Raw genomic sequence first — 21,396 nt, 5'->3', positions numbered from 1 at the left:
ACCATGGCTGCTCATTTCTGGTAACCTGCCATTTCTTATGCTCCAACCTCAGCTTTTCACAAGTTGTACATGAAAATTTCACAAGACAGCTACTGACTATGTCACAGTACGTTCTTGCCTCTCTCCTTCCAAATTTTGTTCTAAAACGTTTGCTGATTTTTAGTGGATAGCAACCACTGGGTAATAATACAATGCTGGGGTGCAGGGAACGGGTCGGAAAGGGTGAAAAGATCTCATGTTGTATTTACAGCAGAGCTCCTGGAGGTTGTGAGGCCAAGCAAGAGCAGCCAAAAATCCCAAGGGAAATGCAGAGAGCTGGGTCAAGCACTCAGCGTAAATATCCCCCTCCCACCCACACACAGAGCACTGTTGGTGAGCATGAGGGTGAGAGGGCCAGGAGAGAGCAGGAAGATGGTGCAAACCACTACTGAAAGCATTTTATGCTATGAAGCCTGGTATTTATTAGCCAGCTACCAGGAAACGTTTCCCTAGCGCAAGCGTGGCTCAAGGCGGCTGCAGGCTGCTCCAGGCAAATACTTAGGTAAATCCTGCCAGAGGAGGTAATTTGGGAGCAGGCAGGTCTGAAACTTCCCTGCTCCCTCGGGCCAGCTCTCTGGAAGCTCTAGGCCACACACCAGCTGTGATTTATGAGGGGCGTATGAGCTAGATTTATGAGCTGGAATACACTCAGGTTTTCCAGGTATCTGGAAAACAAGCTAGGCTCCTCTTCTTCTCCAGCAAGGTCTGGAAATCCCCTAAATGCATGAGATCTTCAAACTGTCAGCACAAAAGCTGACGTAGCTGAGGGAAGCCACCTGTTAGCCACCATGAGCTGCTAAGACTCTGGTGGGCTATCCCAAAGCGACGTCCCACAGGCACCCTCCTCCAGAGCATCTTAAGGCACTTTAAGACTAGTAGCGGGGCCCCAGGCTCTCCCTTGCCCTGTCTCTGCTGGACATGAAGCTGTGCTGCTGCTGTAGGGTCAGAGATGTCCATGGTGCCTGAAGCACGATCTTGCTGCCGTTTCCAGGCTGCCTCGCGTGGCAGCTGCCAGCTCTGGCTGTGCATAAAGTCAACACCTTGCAGAGCTGGCTTTCATCACCTCCTGTCCTGTTAGCATCATGCCTAAATCTCCACTTCCCCTCCAAATATAAAAAGATCTTAACTTAGTCTTTCCCCTCCCCATCAAGGGGGGACATTGACCTCTTGGACACTGGCCCTAAATCATGACAGGGATTTGGGGGTTTTTTTAGATTAGTGTGGGGAGAGAGAGTTTTTTTTAATTTTGTCCTGCCACTCACAAGGTGGGATGCCACAATACGCACAGCTTCCTCCTCTGCTGCCTCTCTCCTCACAAAATGCAGATCTTCCAACTTCTCTCCAGACCCTCAAACTGCAATTCAGTTGTTACACATGCTCTCCCCTCGCTAGCTTGTCTCTGCAGGCCAGCAGTCAGCTATGTGCCTGTCACCTATCAAGAACATTCCTACCTCCACTGCCAAAGCAATGCCCACTCAGGCCCCCTCCCCAAACCTGCTGTGCCCATGTCATCCCCACCTCTACACCACCAGCACCTCCTGGGCTTCCCTGCACCTTCTGGCAGATGGCCACAGAGACTTTAGTGAGGTTGTTGTCTCCTCCTTGATCGGTCATGGTCTCCCCGTCCAGGATGGTCTGGCACAGCATAGGTGCCCTGTCTGTAGACGGCTGTCCAAGCCGTCTCCCCACCATTAGAGGTGGTTTCTGCCTCTTGGCTAATAACTTGAAAGTGAGAAAAACCCAGCTTGACAGTCAGCTCTTTACCGTTAGCCAGGGAAGGAGAGTGGCAGCCGACCAGCAGGACAGACAGCAGGCATTCATGGCATCAGGTCCAATAGCGGTCACAGGGACATTTTACACCACGACTATGGAGAAGGGCAGACTATCAGAGGAAGACTGAGGAATTTGTATATTTTGTCATGGAAGACTCAGAGCTGAGAGCATTGTGAAGGGCTGGGCTTCTAGGTACAGAGAGAGAAAAGGGTAAAGAACTTTTCTTCTCCTGACAGAGAAGATAATACATGGATTTATGGGATCATCTAGATTCCCCCTTTGGTTAAACCAAAGTTTGGCATAACTCAGAGACGTATATTTCAGAAAGTGCCAAAGGCAAAGGTCTATTAAATGTTTTACACCTATCTATGTTCATTCCTCATGATTTCAAGCCCTCAATAAATAAACAAGGGGATACTTTCACCTACTTTTATGGTCCTCCCTTCTCATTGTTTTCCTTGAAGCATCCTGGTTTCTCAGAACCTTTCTCAGATTCTGTCACAAATTTCAGCCTTTGTTTTAAAAACAAGGTTCTATTGCTCACAGTTAGGGGGAAAAAAGATGAACCTGTTAACCTTAAAGTCAAAATGCAGAAGTCAAGCCAAACAAGTCTAATATTTATCTTCATTCCACAGCCGATTATTTTCAAGCCTATCTTGTGATTTAGGGAGCAAATCCAGTATTTTGAACGGTGAGGCTTGTCAGGAGTGGCATATGAAGTACACGAGGAAAGTAAGCTGTAAGCACGTTGTACTTCTACTGCAAGATCACTCTCTGCCACCGACAACACAGGAAGCGTTTCGGAAGAAAATCATAGCTCTGAATGCAGAGATGCATGCCGAGTGACTGCTTTGCCTTGCCTCTGTCACTCACACTTCATTAGGTAATCAACCTGGCATCTTATAAATTTTTTAGTTTTTCTACGCAGATGGGTGTTCTTTAAGTCCAAGAAAAGTCAAGTAATTGAGTGGAAGCGCACAGCACGAGCAATTAGTATACACTGATTCTGCCTGAACTCTTTCTTCCTCCACTAAGGCACGTTTGTAATGATAGTGATAAGCAACAGGAGTTTAGTTTATCATCTGCCTACACTCTTGATTTTATAATTTACACAGGCATTAATACACCTATATATAAACTATAGTTAAGGAATTACCAGGAATTAGAGCTATTATACAGCATATACCTCACTAATCTCCAGTTTTCTTCTTAAAAATTATTCCAAGCAGAACTTAACATGGACTGTAAACCAGCAGCTCTTGGCCTGCGGCTGATGGCCTCCTGCTAGCCCCAGAAAGCCGTGGCTGTCTTGGAGCCCCACTGAATGGTGTCATTTACTGCCTCGTGTGATAATGGCGTATACCAGGGGGCCCCAAACATTCGTTTACTACTGCACCGCTCTTAATCCTCACAGTTTCATGTTTTGTATTGTGGAACCATTACCAAACCCATCAGTGAAAATAGCGCTGCTGAAAGCAAAAATTTGTCTGTTCAAATGACACCCGGGTGTTTTATTAGAAGGAAAAATGTTTTGGCTGGCAAATCTTGGGAACCTGAAAACTTTTAACACCACAAATACACCCGAAATGCATTTGTAGAGATCTAGAACTTCCTTGCAATGATGTCTCTCCCCTGCTGGCCACATCCATGTGAACGTATTTGAAAAGCAGGAATGAGATGAAAATGCATTACGCCTTCACATTTTCTGACTTGGAACTTTTTACATACCTCATTACTCAATGACCAACCAAGTCCCTGACGTCTAAATAAAAGAAATAACACTTAAATATTAGGAACCAAGGACAAGAATTCATCCTACGCTGTATAACAGGCCCACTGTAGATCCTGACCACACTGCAAGCTGAGTATCCGTGAATTAAAAACATTAAAAAATAAAGGCAACATATGCTGCTGTTACATTTTGTAAACATTAACTAAAAAAGTTGAGGGTCTCCTCCGAGGTCACTATGTCTAAGTAACAACCCTGCTAAGCAAGTAATTAAATTCTTAAAAAAAAAAAAAAGCAGTAGAAAGTGCAAACTTGGAAGCAGTTCCCATTGTCCCTGCTCCTGGTACCTTCTCACAGTGAGAACAGACACCATGAATGACTCCACATGAGAGAAGCTCTGGCTGCTCAGAGCGTAGGCACCCAAAGCTTTGTGCTTAATCCATGCGTTCCTGTGATTAGTGCCGTGCTCCTTTACAAGCATTTAGGCAATATTAGACATTTCCTTTCCAGCACAAACGCTTGTAGAATTGCCCTGTTTTATGAGCTCACCTATCTATTTTCTGCTGCTTCGCATATTGCCAAAACAAAGGCACCACGTTTGTTTCAAGTAAAACTCCTAAGCAAGCTTACGTTAAAGCTTCAAATCAGTTTTGCGGAATTAGCAGAATTATGGTATTACTTAATTACTTTGTATTTTGGAAATGTTATTAATTTTAATACATTTGTCTATGTAAGCAGTAAATAAGTGTTTCATATGGCGATTTTGAAAAAACTCCTCTCAGAACACTATTTTCCTAAATCCGGTAGTGTGCGATAAATTATTTTAAACAATGTTGTGCAAATCAAACAGCTGAGCTGAGCTTGAGGTCACAGTGAATGACATCATTATCTCACTTTGCACGCTAATTACTGTAATAGCTGTGGCACTATTGTTCTCCATAATACTTTAGACTGCAGGAAGGTTAGAATTCAGTTTTAATAATTTAAAACAGCTCTTTGCTATACCATAACAGGGTGTGTGTTTTCATTTAGTATGGTATATTTTGGAATGCACAAATAATTTATTTAAATAAAGGTATATACAAATATGATGAAGGAAAAACTCTACAGAATTCAGTACAGTGGCTGCATGCAGTGAGAATGATGCGCTCTGGTTCGCCTTAAAGGAGTGGAGTATGTCGAAAACTAGGAAAAGTTTGATGGTGTGCTGCAAATCCCATCACCACATCGAGGGATCTTCAAACCTGTAACACACATTATGAATAAAAACACATTAAACACATGTAAAAGTCCTTTTTGAAACATCCAGAGTTAAAACTACTTAAAATTTTCATTTTAATAACAGTAGCAACACGGAATATGTATGCAAACTTGCAGCTGAAGACTATATATGCAGCTCCCATCAAAACAAAGAATCCTGGATAGCTAAATCTCTGCGTTGGTACTGGAACTTCCCCCTCTACGGTGCTGCCGTGACATCGTGTCTTTATATCATTAAGACTTGCTGCAAAGCTGTTTTATGCTGACGAGTAGCACTTAATGAATTTCAGCCAGAAAACTGTGATATGCTGAAATACAAATATATTTTTAAGAGCTATTTTCAGGTCTTACTAAGGAGTAAACAGTTTCCAAACAAAATCAGTGGAGCCAAACAAAACTATGCCATGCTGTTAGGGCCTTCAAACAAAACTGAAGCCCATGGCCACCATCCTGAAATATTACAGTAATAATCCACCGCTCAGTATTGTACGTTTGAAATATTTGTTGAAAGCAGTGCTGAGGACAGAATTTGGTCTGAAGGTCCTCTGCTTGCAAACAGCTGTTCTGTCTAGAAAGAAACACAAGTGGGAGAACACGCAGAGACGAGGGGAAATGCATTTGCCGTAATTTTTGCCTTCTAAAAGTTGGGTGCCCAATCCGGAAAAAATATCTAGGCTCCCTCCACAGTCACTGGAGAGTCACTGACACCTTGAGAGGGCAATCGATCCTCCCTGTTTTAAGATGAAATGATTCATTTTGGAGATGTCCATCTCCATCCTTGAATAGAAGGGGAGTCTAGACAACCAGGGACGAGATACCTAACTTTTAAAGAGCTAGTATTAGGGGAGATGCATCCCTTTACTGAGCACTAAAAGTTTTCTCATGACTCCACAGCATCCACAAGATGAAATACATCTTCCCTCACATGTTATTTTTTTATAAGAACTTATTTGTACTGAAGTCAAGGCTCCCTTTTTCACTCCTTGAGCTTTCTGTTTTTCACCTGGTTTCTATCAGAATCTAGCTAAACTTTCTTTAGATGCTTAGATAAAAACCTAGAATTCAAAATGCTTTCAGGCATCTTTCAGTCAGCAAAAGTGCAATATGAAACCTGGCCAACCAGACTAAACACAGTCAAGTTGTTTCTTAACATCTCAATATTTGGTTACAAATTTCAGTTTCAGGTAAGTCATGAAATGTGTCTTTCTACTACTGAGGCCAACTGGAAATTACATCTGCTCCTTAACTGGCTGCTTGTCTAATCATTTCTAAAACATATGCATCATTAACTTAAGTTCAAAATAATATCGGCCTGCCTTTAATTCTTTTAGCCTTGTTTCCTCCAGAAGGAAGGCCTGCGCAGCAATGCCGTACAGGCATATTTGGTGCTTGCCTCCCTGTGTCAGCCCCACCCTCCGCAGCTCCACCAGCCTCCCTACAAGCTTTGAACCCTCGGGACAATTTCAACTGAGACAGACAGAGGTACAGCAGTCTCACAGATATTAAGTTCGTGATGTGTCATGACACACAGGACTGTGGAGAAAGAAGATTTAATTATTTCCTCACGTAGAGGAAAAAGCTGAAGCCAGATTCAGAATCCATGCAGGCTTTTATCCTAGAAAACATACCCGGAGGAAATCAGACATCAGCACTCCCCGTACTCACATAATTGTCATCAACAAACGACTAATATCATGTTTTTTTTCTTAGTTTAAAGTGCTCTTACAGGGGGTATGAAATAAAAATCTGTTTCTCATCAGTTCTTGATCTTAAACGCAGACTAGTTTGCTCATGAGTTTTAGCCCCCTGGTGTGTTATAAATAGCATTATTGAAACAGTAATATCAACCACAAAGTTTTGATGTGAAGGAAGGAAAATTATAGAGAGGAGTAGACTTTGCACTGCCCTGTGTATCGCCTCAAATTCACGGCAGCGGAAATTTCCCATTAAGTCAGGGTTCTGCCTTGTCTTTACAAAACACAAAATAGTCTAATACTACGCACTCTATGCAATTTTATACATAAGCATCTGCAGAGAAAACTGTATCACATCAGCTGCAGTTAGTCATCAAGCCATAAGGCAATGTTCTCCCATGTGTGCAAAATCACAAGTCTCATGGATGACCCCCCTTGACAGCAGTAGAAATTTTGGCCACCTTTCCATCCCAAGGTCATGTTCTACGAGTGCTACAAACTATTATACTTAAGCATTTAACCAGTCTAACTGATCCTTTGTACAGCTGACTAAAATGCACAGTACTTGCTTGTAGACTCCAGGGACGACCACCGCAGAAACAACTTTGAAAATGTACATTAAAGGCTTGAACTGAGCTCATTCGCGCTTTACTATGAATAAAATTAAAAATAGTATTTTCCTTCTCCAACAAAAAAAAAACCTTTATTTTATTTTTTCATTACAGGCAAAAGGAAGTAAAATTTTTCACAGCTCTATAAATCACAGTCACTACTATAGTACCTTACATTCTAGCTGAAGTGTCTTTACCTAAATAGATATATCCTATGTACATTTGAAATCCCACTGTTGCTTGAAACACAACTGTTCTTATAAACCAAGTTTGAAAAGAAATGCAAAGGTCTTTTCTACTTTGTAAAATACTAGGTTCAAAAACAATGCAAAATATGGTATCTTAAAGAAAGTCATAGCATTGCATCTGCGCATAAGTTAATTTATTTGCATATTTACCATTCACGCCTCTTTAGAGGATGATTTTAAACCTGAGTAATAACTGAGTAGAAATATGCTATCTTCGGGGCTCCAAGACGAGCCCCAAAGTGAATCTTTATCAGGCATCAGTGTGCAACTCCATATAATAAAGCCCAGTAAGCGACAAGCGTTTTGGGAATGCCTCCCATCCAGTCAAACAGCAGGTACTGCCTGCCCCCAAAATCAGGAACCACAAGGGGTTTGGACTATATTTGAAGTAACGCATTTCTTGTGTTCATAGCACGGTTCTAGTTCTTGACAACAGAGGAATTAATACAGTTTTTAAGAACATGTTCATCCAGCTATCGGCGGCGTAAGTTTTCTGCTGACAATTCACTTATTGATAATAAATGAGACTGTCAAATCGAAATGAGAAACTAAAGTCACTACAAAATATCTTCATACATACCTAGATCTGGGAATATTTTCTGTGCTTTCTCTCAATAAGAGGTCTGAGATCAGTGTCTCTGGGCTTGATCTCTTTCCATATCTAAGGAATGGAAAAAAAAAGCATATTTTTGCACAGCTCAGTATTTAAAAATCAAGACTAACCATAGACCCACGGGCTAAAAACTGAATTGAGCAGACATAAGGACTACTTTCCAGCAAGTATTTTAACTTGATTTAGTCACGTGAGAACATGTTCACGCTTCAGTATTTCATTGGATATAAATATTCTTCCATAATCATTTTATGTGAGAGAGTTGAGACATCCTGAACATTGTTGTTCCCAGACATTCTAGGACCCGGCACCCTGCCAATGTGAGCATGGAGAAAGGGGAAGGAGGCTGTCCATGACATCGCCTCTGAAGCAGGTCCTTCTTCCCTCCAAATCCAGTTCCATTTTCTCATTAACTTGCTCATTAGATTAGATGCTATTATGTCCTTCATTAGAAATTACGTACATGAGGAGTCAAAGACTATCTATCAAGGGAGTGCAAAGGAGAACTCAGTTATGCCATATTACTCATTGAATGGGCCGTGATTTTTCAAGGTAACTAGTATATTTGGGGCGTCCAACACATACCACATTAGGTCCTAGAAACCGAGCTTCCCCAAGCCACGACTCACTCTTGAACTTCTTAGCTATGGGAGAGAGAGCTTTCTGATTCAGGTTTTTTTTTTGGTTAAATGGGATACCACCTGCGACCTTTGTCTTATATCCACACAGCAGCTGTCTTTCTATTTGCATTTTTTAAAATCCTGGATATTTTACTACAGATTGCAAAATTGTTAGAAATATCACAATTCATGCTTCTTAGGAAGGATTTTGCTCTCTTTTCCTCTGAAAGCAGAAGCCACAATGAGCACCCAGCTTGACAGACACTTCCTCTCTACATTCAATAGCTCAGCAGTGATAACTATAAGCAAATGCTCTCTTTTTTGGAAAGAAATAACATCATGGCTTATAACTTGCATATGTAAAAGTTTGAATCACAGATTAGATTAACAGATAATAGCTTTCTGAATGCCGTTTGAGTGAAATTCTGGCTCCAGAAAAGTCCTAAGTGTAACTAAAGACTTACATTTTATCCATTACTATCAAGATGTTTCTTCAATGACTTTATCTAAATCTTGGAAAATAAACATCTCAATCCAAAATATGTTTAAAAAGCTAACAGTGTTATCTGTTGATTTCACGTCCTCCTGAAAAGTGCAAACATATCTCACTTTTTAATCATTTTCCTTAACTACTTGTACTTCTGCATTGCCTTATTCATTTTAGTGCCTCACCTGTGCTCCAGACAGAGGAAGCTGAAGATTCAGAATTTTAAAGTAAATTTCTTAATCAAAGCTGACTGAAAGTGAGCATCTGAAAAGAACCAGCCACACATAGTAAAATGCTATTACAGTAATGCAATCAAGCATAATGCTGAACCCAATGCCTGGCGCTCCACCACCAGAAAGGGACTTCTTCCTAGTTCCCTGTTCCACTTAATATGGATACGATCCGGGCTTAAACTGAGGGTGAATCTAATTTGCCTTTCTTTTAAATATATTGATTTAAAAAATTAACAGCTTGCTCCAACAGCCTGCACTTGAGCAAAAACTGCACTAATCTCTTAGAAAGGTTTGTCTGCATATGAAATGGGTAGCACCTCGCAACAGCACAGAGGCGGTCAGATCAAGAGGACTCTGCTAGGAGGTGCCTTTTACACCTAGCCTCATCAGCGCCTGCGCTTGGTTAAATCAGCGTGCAGGATTGGACCAACCTTGTCCTCTCAGAGCAAAGCTGTGAAGGAGGTGATTGCTGACTGTGACCAACTGGCGGCACCCAAAAAGTGCCCGCTCTTCCTATGTGAGGTGCCTGAGCCTCCAGCTCACCTCGTCATTTTGTCACCTGGGAAACAACCAGGCAACAACAACAATAAAAAGAGGTCATAAAGAGTCCTGAAAGCAATGTCTCAATGCAGAAGTCAACTGCAATGTCTCAATGCAGAAGTCAACTGCTTCTTACTGAAGCAAACACCTTGTGAGATGTTCACTCCGGCTGCCTTATACTGTCTCCCTGTCTGTCCTGCACAGCTCTGAGACATCATGGACACAGAAAGCCAGGCCTTTATTTGCTGTTTAGGAAACGCTTTTTGAAATATCTTCACTGTTTTAAAAGAGCAAGGCTCCAAGCTTTGTGAAAATATCTGGTCAGGTTTTATGCTCAGCTTTAGATACCAAGGCCTATTTCTCAAGCATACCGATAACCCATGACTCCAACTAAAGTCAAAGGGATCTAGGAGTAAACAGCACTTATGTTGATTAGGGCCATGGTATCTCAGACTCAAAAGTCTCAAAGCTTCTTATGAAAACCTCAGCCTCAAGAGTCAAATCCTATCAATGCCCACGGCTGGCAACGGGAGCTGAGGATCTCAGAAGCATCTGGTAGGCAGACGCCTGGTGCCCAAAAAGCCCTCAAGCTCTCAAGATCTGCCCCTTTCCACGTTAAAGGATGTTGAGATTAAGTCAGAGCAAGAGTACTTCCTAGGTCAGACACCCTTTCAGATACTCTCCGCTCTGCCTACGATTCAAGCACTTCCAGCAGGAATAGCCTTAATGTTTCGCTGCAGCACAGAACAGACATGAATGCAAGAACAAGCTGCTAGAGACATGAAAGAAAGAGGGCCTGTCCAAGACAGGAAGCACAGGTAGTACTAAATAGTAGGCCAGGACTGCTTAGAAGAAGGGAGTTTGGCTCTGAAAAGATCCCCCCGAACAGTGCACTAGAGGTGTATGAGGCAAGGACTGGACCACAGGACGATCTTGAGGACAGAGGTGCAATTAATCCAAAGACACACAGAAATCTAAAGCATGGGAGTCTCCATCTATGCTGATCTCCTTAGGCTGTCTTTATAGTCAGTGAAGATCTGGCACCTAAGGAATAACTGATTTCACCTGAAACTAGACGTCTGAAACAGGCTGCGTGACTTGCACGCTACAAGTACCTATTGCTCTCAATTAACCTCAAAGGGATACTGGGATGACTGGCACAGATGTCTAAAGCTGAGTGAGGTGGAGCTGAAGGAGATGGATCTGAAAAAAGAGAGGGAGTAAAGCAGCCTCACAGATGAGTACTGGAGACAAGAGGAAACAGAAAATTATGGTCTGGAAGGAAGAAACTTCATGGGAGCTGGGGCAAAGGCTACGGTGGCTCACAGGGGAATGACAGTCTAATACTTTGCTTAGACCAGAAGCAGACACCAGAAAGAAGAGCCAGATTACATATAGCTACAGAAACATCCAACAAGACAAGACAGATCAACCTGGAAAGAAAAAAAATTGACATCCACCTCATCCTTTCCCCACAGGCTTTTATTGCTACTTCTCACCAGTTGTACAGGGACCTGCAAGCCTCAGGCTGGCTCCACTGGGCTGCAGCCACCAGGTCCGGCAAGAGGCTGAGCACAGCCTGCTCACGGTCCCCCAGCAGAGGCAGAAGAGCCTCCAGGTCTTTCTGTCTCCCTCTCATTACAGGGCTCCCGAACCCTCAGTGCCAAGCACCACCCAGTGAAAACAAGTGGAAGCTGCTATGGAGGACCCTCATCAGAGGCAAAACGCTGTAACGAGAAAGACTGCTTTCAACACTTCTGCCGGAACAGACCAAATGATTCACCTTCTTAGATGAGTCCAAAATGCTTCAAAAGATAATGATTTTGCAAGTGCCTGCCACTGCTGACATAGGGAACCTCCAAGAGTTCAGTTAAGCTTTCCAAATGGAGGCAGCAATTACTTCATTTCTGTGCTGTTAATTCACCCCCAAACAGAAACCGCACACCTTTTTTAATTAAGTTCCAATTGCATAGCCACCTCTGAAATGTGGTATCATGAAGCTGCCACTGAAGTGTTCCTATCTGTCATCTTTCTTTTACTTCCAGCTCAATTCTGTTTCCCCTAAATCTGTTAATGGTGCATGGTAGCAGGAGAATCTCTTAGCTGAAATGTGGAGAACAAAAGTGAAATTCTGCATCGTTTCATCCATGAGCAACAATAACTATTTTAGGTCACTTCCGAACACCAATACACACATACGAATGAAAGTAGTCTCAATCTCTGAGCTGTGCACTTGCACCCCAGAATTGAGAAAAAAGTCACACGTTTGTCATTAAAGCAAGAGTATAAGGGACATGAAACAAATACAAGAAGTGAAGGATGAACAAGAAAGTTCTTTTTTCCTCCAGTCTGGTTCTGGACAGGGACTACCTTTGAAACTGGACACAACAGACACAGAAGAAGAGAAACCAGCATAGACATTCCACTGTAATGAAGGGAAAAGGGTGGTAGAGGCAGAACTTGAGGAACGGATCATTTTAGCCACAGTCTCCAAAAAAAGTTACTAGAGCACAGACTAACACATGGAAGCTTGCCATACACATGAGCAAGTTGTGAATATTTCTATAAAAGTCCAGGGCTGAAGAACTGTAGTTCTATCAGCCTCTTCATCTGTTTTATGATATTAGTGCCCTGGCAGACAATGTTATGGGTTTGCTGGGAAAGCTCTCAGCTGCACGATAGCCTCCCTTCTAATTCAATTCTTCAGACTTCTAGAAGGGCAAATGAAAGCCTAATTATAGATCTCTCATATGTTTTTGATAATGAACAAATAAAGAAATACTCCAAAGCTTCTCTGGGTCACACAGTGTTCAGGGTCCTCAGTGGAAACTTCTATTAGTTGTATAGTCTAAATTGGACAGATGCTCCCAAATAAAAGAACTTTATATTATAATTTTTACTTTTTGAGACTGAGCTTTTACTACTACTCTAACAAGAACGGTCATTCCTAGAAATCCAGTTTGGAGCAACATAAGTCTGGCTTGCACCTTTTTTTCTTTTGGTTTGAGCTGCGGGCTGGAGAGAGGTTTTTACTTGGACTAGCACTATTTTTGGCAATAACTGCCATATTAAGTAGTTAACGAACCATAAAGCTTCTGAACTACTACAACTCCTCAGCATGGATAGAGAAGCACTTTCTCTGAGTGAACTCTTCATTAAGACACAGTGGCTGCAACGAAGTGTGAAACTGCTCCTGCTGCCCCGTCTCGCCCGTCCCCGCTCCCAGGGTCACCAGCGCTACTCTTCCTTTTGGGGGAATCCTCCCCGCGCTGCGCTGCCCTGTGGTTCGCGCGCCGAGCACCCAGCGGGTCGGGCGAGAGCTAGACAGGGCTGAGAGAGTCGAGGCAGCGTGGATACCCCTTCGCCAGCTCCTTCTGCCAACTTAAATGGCTGAGATTCATCTCCAGCATCCGCTCAGGGGCGCGTGGCTGCGACTGTCTAAGCTAAAGGGAGATGGTCTGTCTTGGCCCGCTTCTTTCCCCGTGGGTGATCTTCCCACGCGCCGGCGAGCTGTCCCAGCACAGCGGCCTCGCCACCCGCCAGCCGTGACCCAGCTCCGCGCGGGGCGAGACCCTCGGGGGTGCCAGGCACCCCGAAGCCCGAGCCGCCCGGCACGGCCCCGCGCTCCTGCCGTCGGGCTCCCGCGGGGAAAGCCGCTGCCTACCTCTGCCTCGTGATGAGGTTGATGTAGTGCCTCAGCGCCGAGTAGTATCTGGCCATGTCCTCTGCGGGGGCGTCCTCGCCGGGGCTGTCCGGTTTGGAGGGGTACGCCTCCGCCAGCGTGCCCAGGCACACCAGCAGCGACAGCGCGAAAGTCAGCACCGACAGCCACAACCTCATGGTGCCCTGCATCTGCGCGGGGAAGGGCGAGAGCCGCCGTCAGAGCCTGCCCGGCCGGCGGCGGCGGCAGCAGCGCCCGCGCCGCCCCCCGCGCCCCCCGCCCGCCCCCTCGGGCCGCCCCGACGGCCCCGGCCCGGCCCGCTCCGCCGGGGCGGACGGCGGTACTCACGGCGGCGGCGGCGGCGGGGCGGCTCTGGGCTGGGCGACGCGCTCTGCCGTCGGGGCCGGGGCTCCCGAGTGCGGGCTCGCTGCCTCGCCGGCCTGTTTTAAGGCTTTCCCGGCAGGCAGGAGGGGCCTCGGGCGATCACGCCTCGGCGGCGCCGGCCCCCCCGCTCCGCCCGCTCCCGGCCCCGGGAGGGGCATCGCGCGGAGCGGCCGCCCGGCACCGAGGGGGCGGCCGCCGCCGCCGCCCGCGCCCGCCCCGCGACCCCGGCGGGGCGCAAGGGGGCAGCCCCCGAGCCGCCCGCAAATCCCCCCCTCCCCGGGCTGCAGCCCGGCGCTGCCCGCCTGCCCCCGGTGCCCCGGGTATCTGGCCATGTCCGGCCCCCCGGGTGTCACTTATGCCGGTCCCAGGCGTCCTGCGTGCAGCCCAAGGGGGATCCGGCCGCGGGGCCCAGCCCTGTGCCCCCGGAGCCCTACCCCGGTGTCGAAAGGCGGCAGGGGAAGGAGAACAAGCGTGGGCTCTGCTGTCACACCCGCGCCCCACTGCACCCTCGCGCCTCGGCCACGGAAAGCCTTCGGCCTGCGCCCTCCTATTTCTTCTGCTCACAAGGCCAGCCCTCACCGCTGGACTGCAACGCAGACTTGCCCTGCTCCTGCGGCACCAAAAGGCCCACGAGCTCGATCTGCTTAGCAGCAGCGCTCTCAGAAAAAAAAATCGAGCAAGCAAATAAAGAAGTTTGGGGCATCCAGAAATCCCAAATCAGTGCCACAGACGCAGAGATCCTACCAACTAAACGGATGAACCCTGAGGCTTAACTGCACAGGGGACCGGCAGCAGCGATGGAAATGCACCTCCATAGCCACGCTGCTCGGGTGCCCCTGCACACCCCTGCCCCGGGGCTGCCCTGCGCGGGGCCAGCCCGCACACGCCTGCCCCGGGGTGATCCTGCACACCGGACATCCTGATGGCCTTTCCAGTAGCTGTCCTGAACCAAGGGAACCACTGCTGAATCCAGGGACATGGAACTTCCATAACAGCATGGGATTAATCCGGCCAAGGTGCCAGATTTAGGTGTCTGCCTAGACTTGCCTAGACTTCTTCTGGAGTCAGTGGGGAGAGATGGGCCCCCACCGAGTGAGCTAATCCATGCTACAGCACAAGGGTCCAAGGTAAGCAGAGACATACCCTTCTCTGATTGCAGCATTACCAGGTTAGACTAGACACCTGACTCCCAGAGTGCCTAAAGCTGGATACGATGAATCCCGCCCAAACAAAGTTTCAGAATTTGTTGAAGAGTTTGGCTGAGTTGGAAACTATTCATACATAGTAAAATTAAGTTAATTCTTTAGAAACATGTAATTTGATTAGCGTCTTGATGACCAATGACTAATTCCAGTTGCAATGACAAATCATGACTCTGATGATATCTTATTTTTACTTTAATTTGAAAGTAGAATAAAAGCCACCCAAGTAAGAACATTAGGCATACTGACAGAAAGCTTTAAAATATATTCTAAAATTATATTATACACATACTATTGTAAATGTAGTTATGAATCGCTGTAGTTATTATTATATGTAGCTATTGTTTTAATAGTAATGCAGCATATACTGAAAAAAACATTCAAGCGGGAGCAAAACCAAAAATCACTCTCATCATTCCAAAAACATAATCTTAACTTTGCCCCAAGCCTCCTATCAAATAAACAGCTCTTGCCGCACGTGGGGAAGCTCACCGAACTGTGGCCATTTCAAGCCGTGGAAGCAGAGGAAGTTCCACAGTTCTTAATGCCAAGGGATATTTTGAAATTTTCCCGGTTCAGTTGTGTATTGACTACAGACATAACAGCACGCTTGCAGGCTGTCTTTTATCACATACTGAGTGAAGAGCGCTTAATGTGCTCCTATTCCAGCTCATTTTCCATGGCATAGCCAGCAATTGTGGCTCCTAATTTCAGCACACCTGTGGATAGGCTGACGTCGCACCCTACAAAGTGGCCCCGGTGGCCTCTCACATCCCCAGGCATGCTGTCCTGCCACCAACAGCGCTCTGGCAACCAGAGGTTCACGTCGTCCTGTTGGCTGACGTGACTGTCCGACACCTTGGACACTGCAAATGCCCTGGAGAGCACCTGGGCTCTGGCTCCATCACTTACCCATTGCCACCCTCACTCCAAATCTGGCACTGATCCGGTTTATTGGCTTTATGGGGTGTAGGGGACAAGCAGTGACAACGCTGGAGACAGGAACAGCCGGGAAAGGTGCCGCAACGGCAGCACTCACCAGCTCCCAGCCTGGTTCTGCTAAACCCCTCTCCACCGGCTCACTAAACCAGAGGCGACTTTCTGACCTTACAACTTTTTCACCACGGAGAACTGAGGTTGCTTCCCTCCCAGTAGCACCACTGTTTTTACACTCTCACTTTTCAAGACAGCTGAAAAAGAAAAAAGAGGAATACAACAGAATAGCAATCAGAACCAGATGTGTTTGAAGTCGGGCATCTGCACACTTACTTGAGGTACAAGGAAGCTACAACCCTCCCCGCGGTCACAGGTACGTTTGCGTTGCTCGATGCAGGAGTGAGCTGCCGTATGCTACACTGCCGCTTTCGGCACTGAGCAGCAGACCACCACTGCCGCCTGGCTACCCGGCTGTCGGCACCTGCAGAAACCCCGCGAGAGCCACTGCTTTCCTAGCGGTACAATGCAAGCAGTGAGCTGCTCCCTCCAAGGTAACCGCTAATGAATCATTTCTGCTAAGTCCCTGTAAAAAACACTGGACCAGGAGCGGTAGCGTCTCACCACAATAAGACACTGACTGCACTAAAAGTCGGCTTGCTTCGCGGCGAAGCGAGGAAGCCCCTCTTCTGCAGGAGGAGGACTCAGACTGGCCTCCCATATGAGACAGCAGGGCTGGGACTGCCGTTTTTTGGCAGGGTCTGGGGAAAGGTTTTCTTCACAGTGGTGAGATGACCCCTATCAACTGATCTGTTCTGTCTTACCGTCGGACGGAGCAGCATCTCCTGGGTTCTGCTGCGTTTGGACTCGTACCCTGACTCTGAGCAGCCCAAAGACTCATGCGACCTGAAGCCTTAAAACTGTTGCAGCTCCTTCAGAGCAACACTTCCTTTTGTACAGTTCCAGCATTTAATTCAGGAAATCTAAAACTCTGAATCCAAATGTTTAAGCTGTTTGAAAGCCAGTTCGTCAGTGGGATGCAATGACTTGGGAGGAAATTATTCTGATGTTAATTTCTGCTTTCTGTTACTTTAAGTGGCAAGAAAAGAGCTCAGAGCATCCTCACAAAGGCTGGGGCTCTGGAAAAATACCTTGTATTCTGCAGCACCTATTTCTGTAACAGTATTAGGCATGTGCTAAGCATTAGATGTGCAATAATGTCCCATTTCATCATTTAAGATTAAGCATACACCTTAGAGCTTTCATGAACACGGACGCTTTGGTGTTTGGAGCCATTCTATCATTTATTACTAAAATTTCCTCTCTTTTTTATGTTTTGAAACACTGAAAATCCTTACAGGCTCATCCAGTTCCCACTATAAAGCATGTATTAAGCTTAAATAAGTTAAGATAAAGATGCTTTGGATCCATAACATATTCATCAGCACAATCCCAATGCAACAAATATTGGCATTTTTAAACTGAAGAAACAAACCCTATACCTATGGTTAACACATGCAGGCTCCTGCATAATTCAATTGTTCAGTGAGACCGTGTGTCAGGGCCCCATTGATCTTAGTGGGTGTTTGGCAAGTGGTTTCCAGGATCCAGGTTTCCTGCACCTTTGAAGACACCCGTTCATGATTACTCCATGTGGATGCTTGCCTAGCATTGCTGGTTTTGCACGGAGGTGGCAGGCATTTGCCTTCTGTCAAATGGCAGAACAGCACTTTCCACCAGCAGCTTTTGGACACACTAGAAAGGTGAACAGGAAGAAGGTGAGCGTAGCTGGAAAGAAATGAGTAGGACTCAGAAAAGCTGATGAGGGAGGTCAGGAAGAATTGGATGGAGTTAAAGAGTGGCAGGTTCTTTGCCAAATGTTTACCTCCCCAGTGGTGCAGCCACATTTCTTCTCTGTATAGCATACTCACCCTGATCTGGATGAATGACACCGCTTCTCTGCAGAGAGCAAGTTCAGTATGGGCACAGGGCTACTGTGGCCACCACCATCAGGTCTGGATTTGCAGATGTGCTACTCTTAGCACTATAGCTAAGCGATCAAGAGCTTTAACAGTACATGCAGAGAGAAACACAGGAGTTTCAAAGTTCTGAGTAGGTATCAGTGCCAGGTACAGCACTGGAGGAAAAAAAGTGAAAAGGAACACAAGAATCAATTTTTAATCTATGTGTTAGTGTCATGACATTTAAAGATTCAATAGAAGGCTGTTTAGCCTACAAATTTCAGACTACATTAAGAGCATGAATGTTTCCAAGATATCAACATCTTAAAAGTAAGATAATGCTGCTTTGCAAGCAGCATAATGTAGAAGAAAAATTAAGTCATTTATTAATGGTAGTATATATTATTAAACAGGGAGCACAATATTTGTCTTGATTAAACTAAAATTTAGTGTGATTAGGTTTGGATAGAGTATTCATAGCATGTTTTCCATGGTAGGCACTGAATTAAACCTTTTTTTGTATTATTATAAATACACATAATGTCATTTTCTCATTGAAATAAAGGGAGGTTGCGTGCATCAGTGATCCTAAACGAACATTTCATAATAGCTCATTAACAGTGCTTATTTTAAATACAAGAAAAAGATACCTCTCTTATCACAAGGAAAGTTTTAAAAGCAGGCGTCCCAGTACAAGAGAGTACTTTTTTTTATGAGATACTAGAGACCTGGAAATGGCAGATATTATCAGCTGATGCTGCCTGTGCGCTTGCAGTTAAAATGTCTCACTAAAGGTTTCCATAGCTGAGCAAACCTTCCAGAAATGTTCCATCTTTAGGACTAGAAGTTCAGTCAGATAAGCACTGTATAATTATTCAGTAGTCACCTAAATTTATCTGAATGTACTTGGACAGAAAATTGGGCTGTTAATCTCTCAGAATCAGGCGCTCACACACTTTCCAGTATTGCTGATTTCAGTCTGCTGAGAAATACTTTCAGAAAAGCTTCTTATTGTACTCTGATTCATCATACCCATACCTACATTTCCAAACTTGTTTGGTTCCTTTTCAGTAGTTTTGTTTGCCTACCAGTGTACAGACCAGTAAGACTTGAGCAGAATATTCTGTAATCTTAAAGCGATGGCTTCTTCCTATCTGCTTAGTACTTCTTTCAAGAAGCATCTCTGTGAGTTCAGCAAGTCTGCAATATTCTGCTGAAAAGTAGGGCTCTGGCTAAATACAGCCTACATGAAAACTTAAGAAAAAAGAAAACCCTACTTGATCAAGCCAAAGTCCACCTATATTGTCTCCAACAGCATCGAAGAGCAGATGCAAACAGAATAAGCGTGTTCGACTATTTCCCCAGTTTACTTCCCAGTCTCTATAAAACTGTGGTTTAAGGCCTTTTGCATATAGCACTAAACGCACCACCAGCCTCCTGTGGTGAAGAGCCCCACAGCTTCCTACTTGGACCACCTACTTGGTTTCTCTCCAGTTGAGCCTGGCAGATTACTTTTGTTCTACACTTACTCAAGCCAACGTTAAGTGATCAGAGCTGGCACCATGCGTTCAAGGATCAGCTTAATCCAGCTGGAATAGACAGACACTGAGGCCCTGGTTTCATGCCCACTTCTGGCCAGCAGAAAACAACTACTGCAGCTTCCTCCTGTAGCTGCCATGTCCCCTCCTCCTCCTCATCCACCTCTGGCGGCCACAGCTGCCTGGCATCTTGGGTGCGGAGCAACACCAGTAAGCCCGAAAACTCCAGCTCCGCATTTCCTGCTGTCTGGTAGGGAAAGAAAACGCAACGTTCCTGGAGAAGAACTGGCTGTTTCTGGTGGTGGACAAAGGACTCTGTTAGAACTACTCAGCTGTGAACTGCAGACCCAAGATTTAATACAAATAAATTGCATGCTATTTAAAGTGATGTTGTTCATAGCTTCACAGCAAAGGCCCTGCAAGCATTTGACTCACAATCGCAGCAACATTTGACTGGAGACTGGAAAAATAAAACTTCATTTCAGTGGAATCTTAAAATGAGAGATTCTTTTTTTTTTTTTTTTTTTGAAAACAAAGCCAGAGAGACTTCTGAAATGTTAGAGGGGCATCAGCAATTGTCCTGAGGACACATGGTACAATGCTCTGTTTTGACAGCAACACAGTGATACTCAAATAAGCAACAAAAACAAAAACAACATTTGCAACTGTAATGACATTTGTTTTATCCTATGCCTTCTCCCTTTCTCCCTCCCCCAGGACAGCAGTGAAACACAGATGGGTTAAGTAGCATGGAGAGATCGGAAAACTACCTCTGACAACATGTCCATGGTTGAGACCAAAGTCAGGAAGGAATAGCCTAGAACAAGGTAGAGATTTAAAGCAAAGGAATCAAAAAAAGTGTTTATATCAGAAATAAAAAATGTTTCCGCTCTGGAAGAAGGTGATTTTTCATGAGTATAAGAGGATGAAGTTGGCAAAGCTGTTTCTCCTTAAAGGCAACCAGAATTACTGGAATTGACTGTTCTCTTCTGCAGCATATGTCTTGACTTCAATCCTGTAAAGAAGAGAAATGGGAGAAAGAGGAAAAGTGAGAGAAGTCCAAACAGGCTCCACTACAAGGGTCTGCTGAGGTGACTCTACCAGAAAATGAAACAACAAAGACTTACCTGAAATGTAAGAGATATCAGAGGTTGATGGGATTGTGCCAAGGACTGAAGAAATCCAATCACACTCATACAGGGAATTGTCACACATCTTACCTGCAGGGAGTAAATTAGAGAGGCAGATAAAAGGAAGACATCTGCAGGGGCTTCTAAAAAAACCCTGCTATGTGTGTTCATTAGTAAAACATTACCTCTTACTGACATGTGCACGGAAATGAATTCATCTACATCCAAGGCACCAAGGCACTGGGGCTGGAAAACATCCTTATGCTTAAAATGCGGATATTATGTAGAAAAAAATGTCTTCTCCTCCAGCAGATTGACAGCCCAAGCATAGAATCAGATTCACTTATTGTCCTGCAACATCAACACATCTAAGGGAGCATTAACTTCATCCTGGCTAGTTTCATAATTTTATATGTTGAATACTTTATTACTTGCCATGGCATGTAACACAGGAAACCTTCAGTGCCAAAGTTGCAGATCTGAAAACAGATCTAAACTTGGAGACAGGGGAGACTGATTGATTAATTGAATGGTAACACAGCAAGGGATTTACCTCTGCTGTTTTTGGCTGTCTAAAATGTAGGGTCCTCCTTTAAGAAGCTGTCCAGGCTCTCTCTCTCTGTAGTCAAAAAAGCAGAGCAATTCACCTCATCGCAAGGTAAGTGTCTGCAGCAAGTGGGACCCCCTCTGGGAGGTGCTTCTCTCTCCCTATTATCTTAAAATACAGAGAACGTGGACCA

At 45.0% G+C, this 21,396-nt stretch overlaps 1 protein-coding gene across 1 annotated transcript; it reads right to left on the bottom strand.

Moving 5' to 3' along the window:
* Positions 1-4,498: 4,498 nt before the first annotated feature.
* Positions 4,499-14,018, bottom strand: NPY (neuropeptide Y). The gene is made up of 4 exons (XM_068933814.1): positions 13,857-14,018; positions 13,512-13,699; positions 7,935-8,015; positions 4,499-4,785 (listed from the first exon to the last, which is right to left on the bottom strand). Exons 2-4 carry the CDS (start codon positions 13,697-13,699, stop codon positions 4,761-4,763), a joined length of 294 nt encoding a protein of 97 aa, XP_068789915.1. The 5' UTR covers positions 13,857-14,018; the 3' UTR covers positions 4,499-4,760.
* Between the last annotated feature and the right edge of the window lie 7,378 nt (positions 14,019-21,396).

Source organism: Struthio camelus, chromosome 2 (genome assembly GCF_040807025.1).
Source record: "Struthio camelus isolate bStrCam1 chromosome 2, bStrCam1.hap1, whole genome shotgun sequence".
NCBI lineage: Eukaryota > Metazoa > Chordata > Aves > Struthioniformes > Struthionidae > Struthio > Struthio camelus.
Note: the sequence above shows the minus strand (reverse complement) of the source record. Positions and strands in the feature narration are given on the sequence as shown.

What these genes read in the sequence shown, in the direction of transcription:
- NPY (XM_068933814.1), bottom strand. Translation starts at nt 13,699, where the DNA reads ATGCAGGGCACCATGAGGTTGTGGCTGTCGGTGCTGACTTTCGCGCTG. An exon ending in AACCTCATCACGAGGCAGAG is followed by an intron (nt 8,016 to 13,511) that starts GTAGGCAGCGGC and finishes TCCATTCCTTAG; the next exon opens with ATATGGAAAGAGATCAAGCC. An exon ending in GAAAATATTCCCAGATCTAG is followed by an intron (nt 4,786 to 7,934) that starts GTATGTATGAAG and finishes TGTGTGTTACAG; the next exon opens with GTTTGAAGATCCCTCGATGT.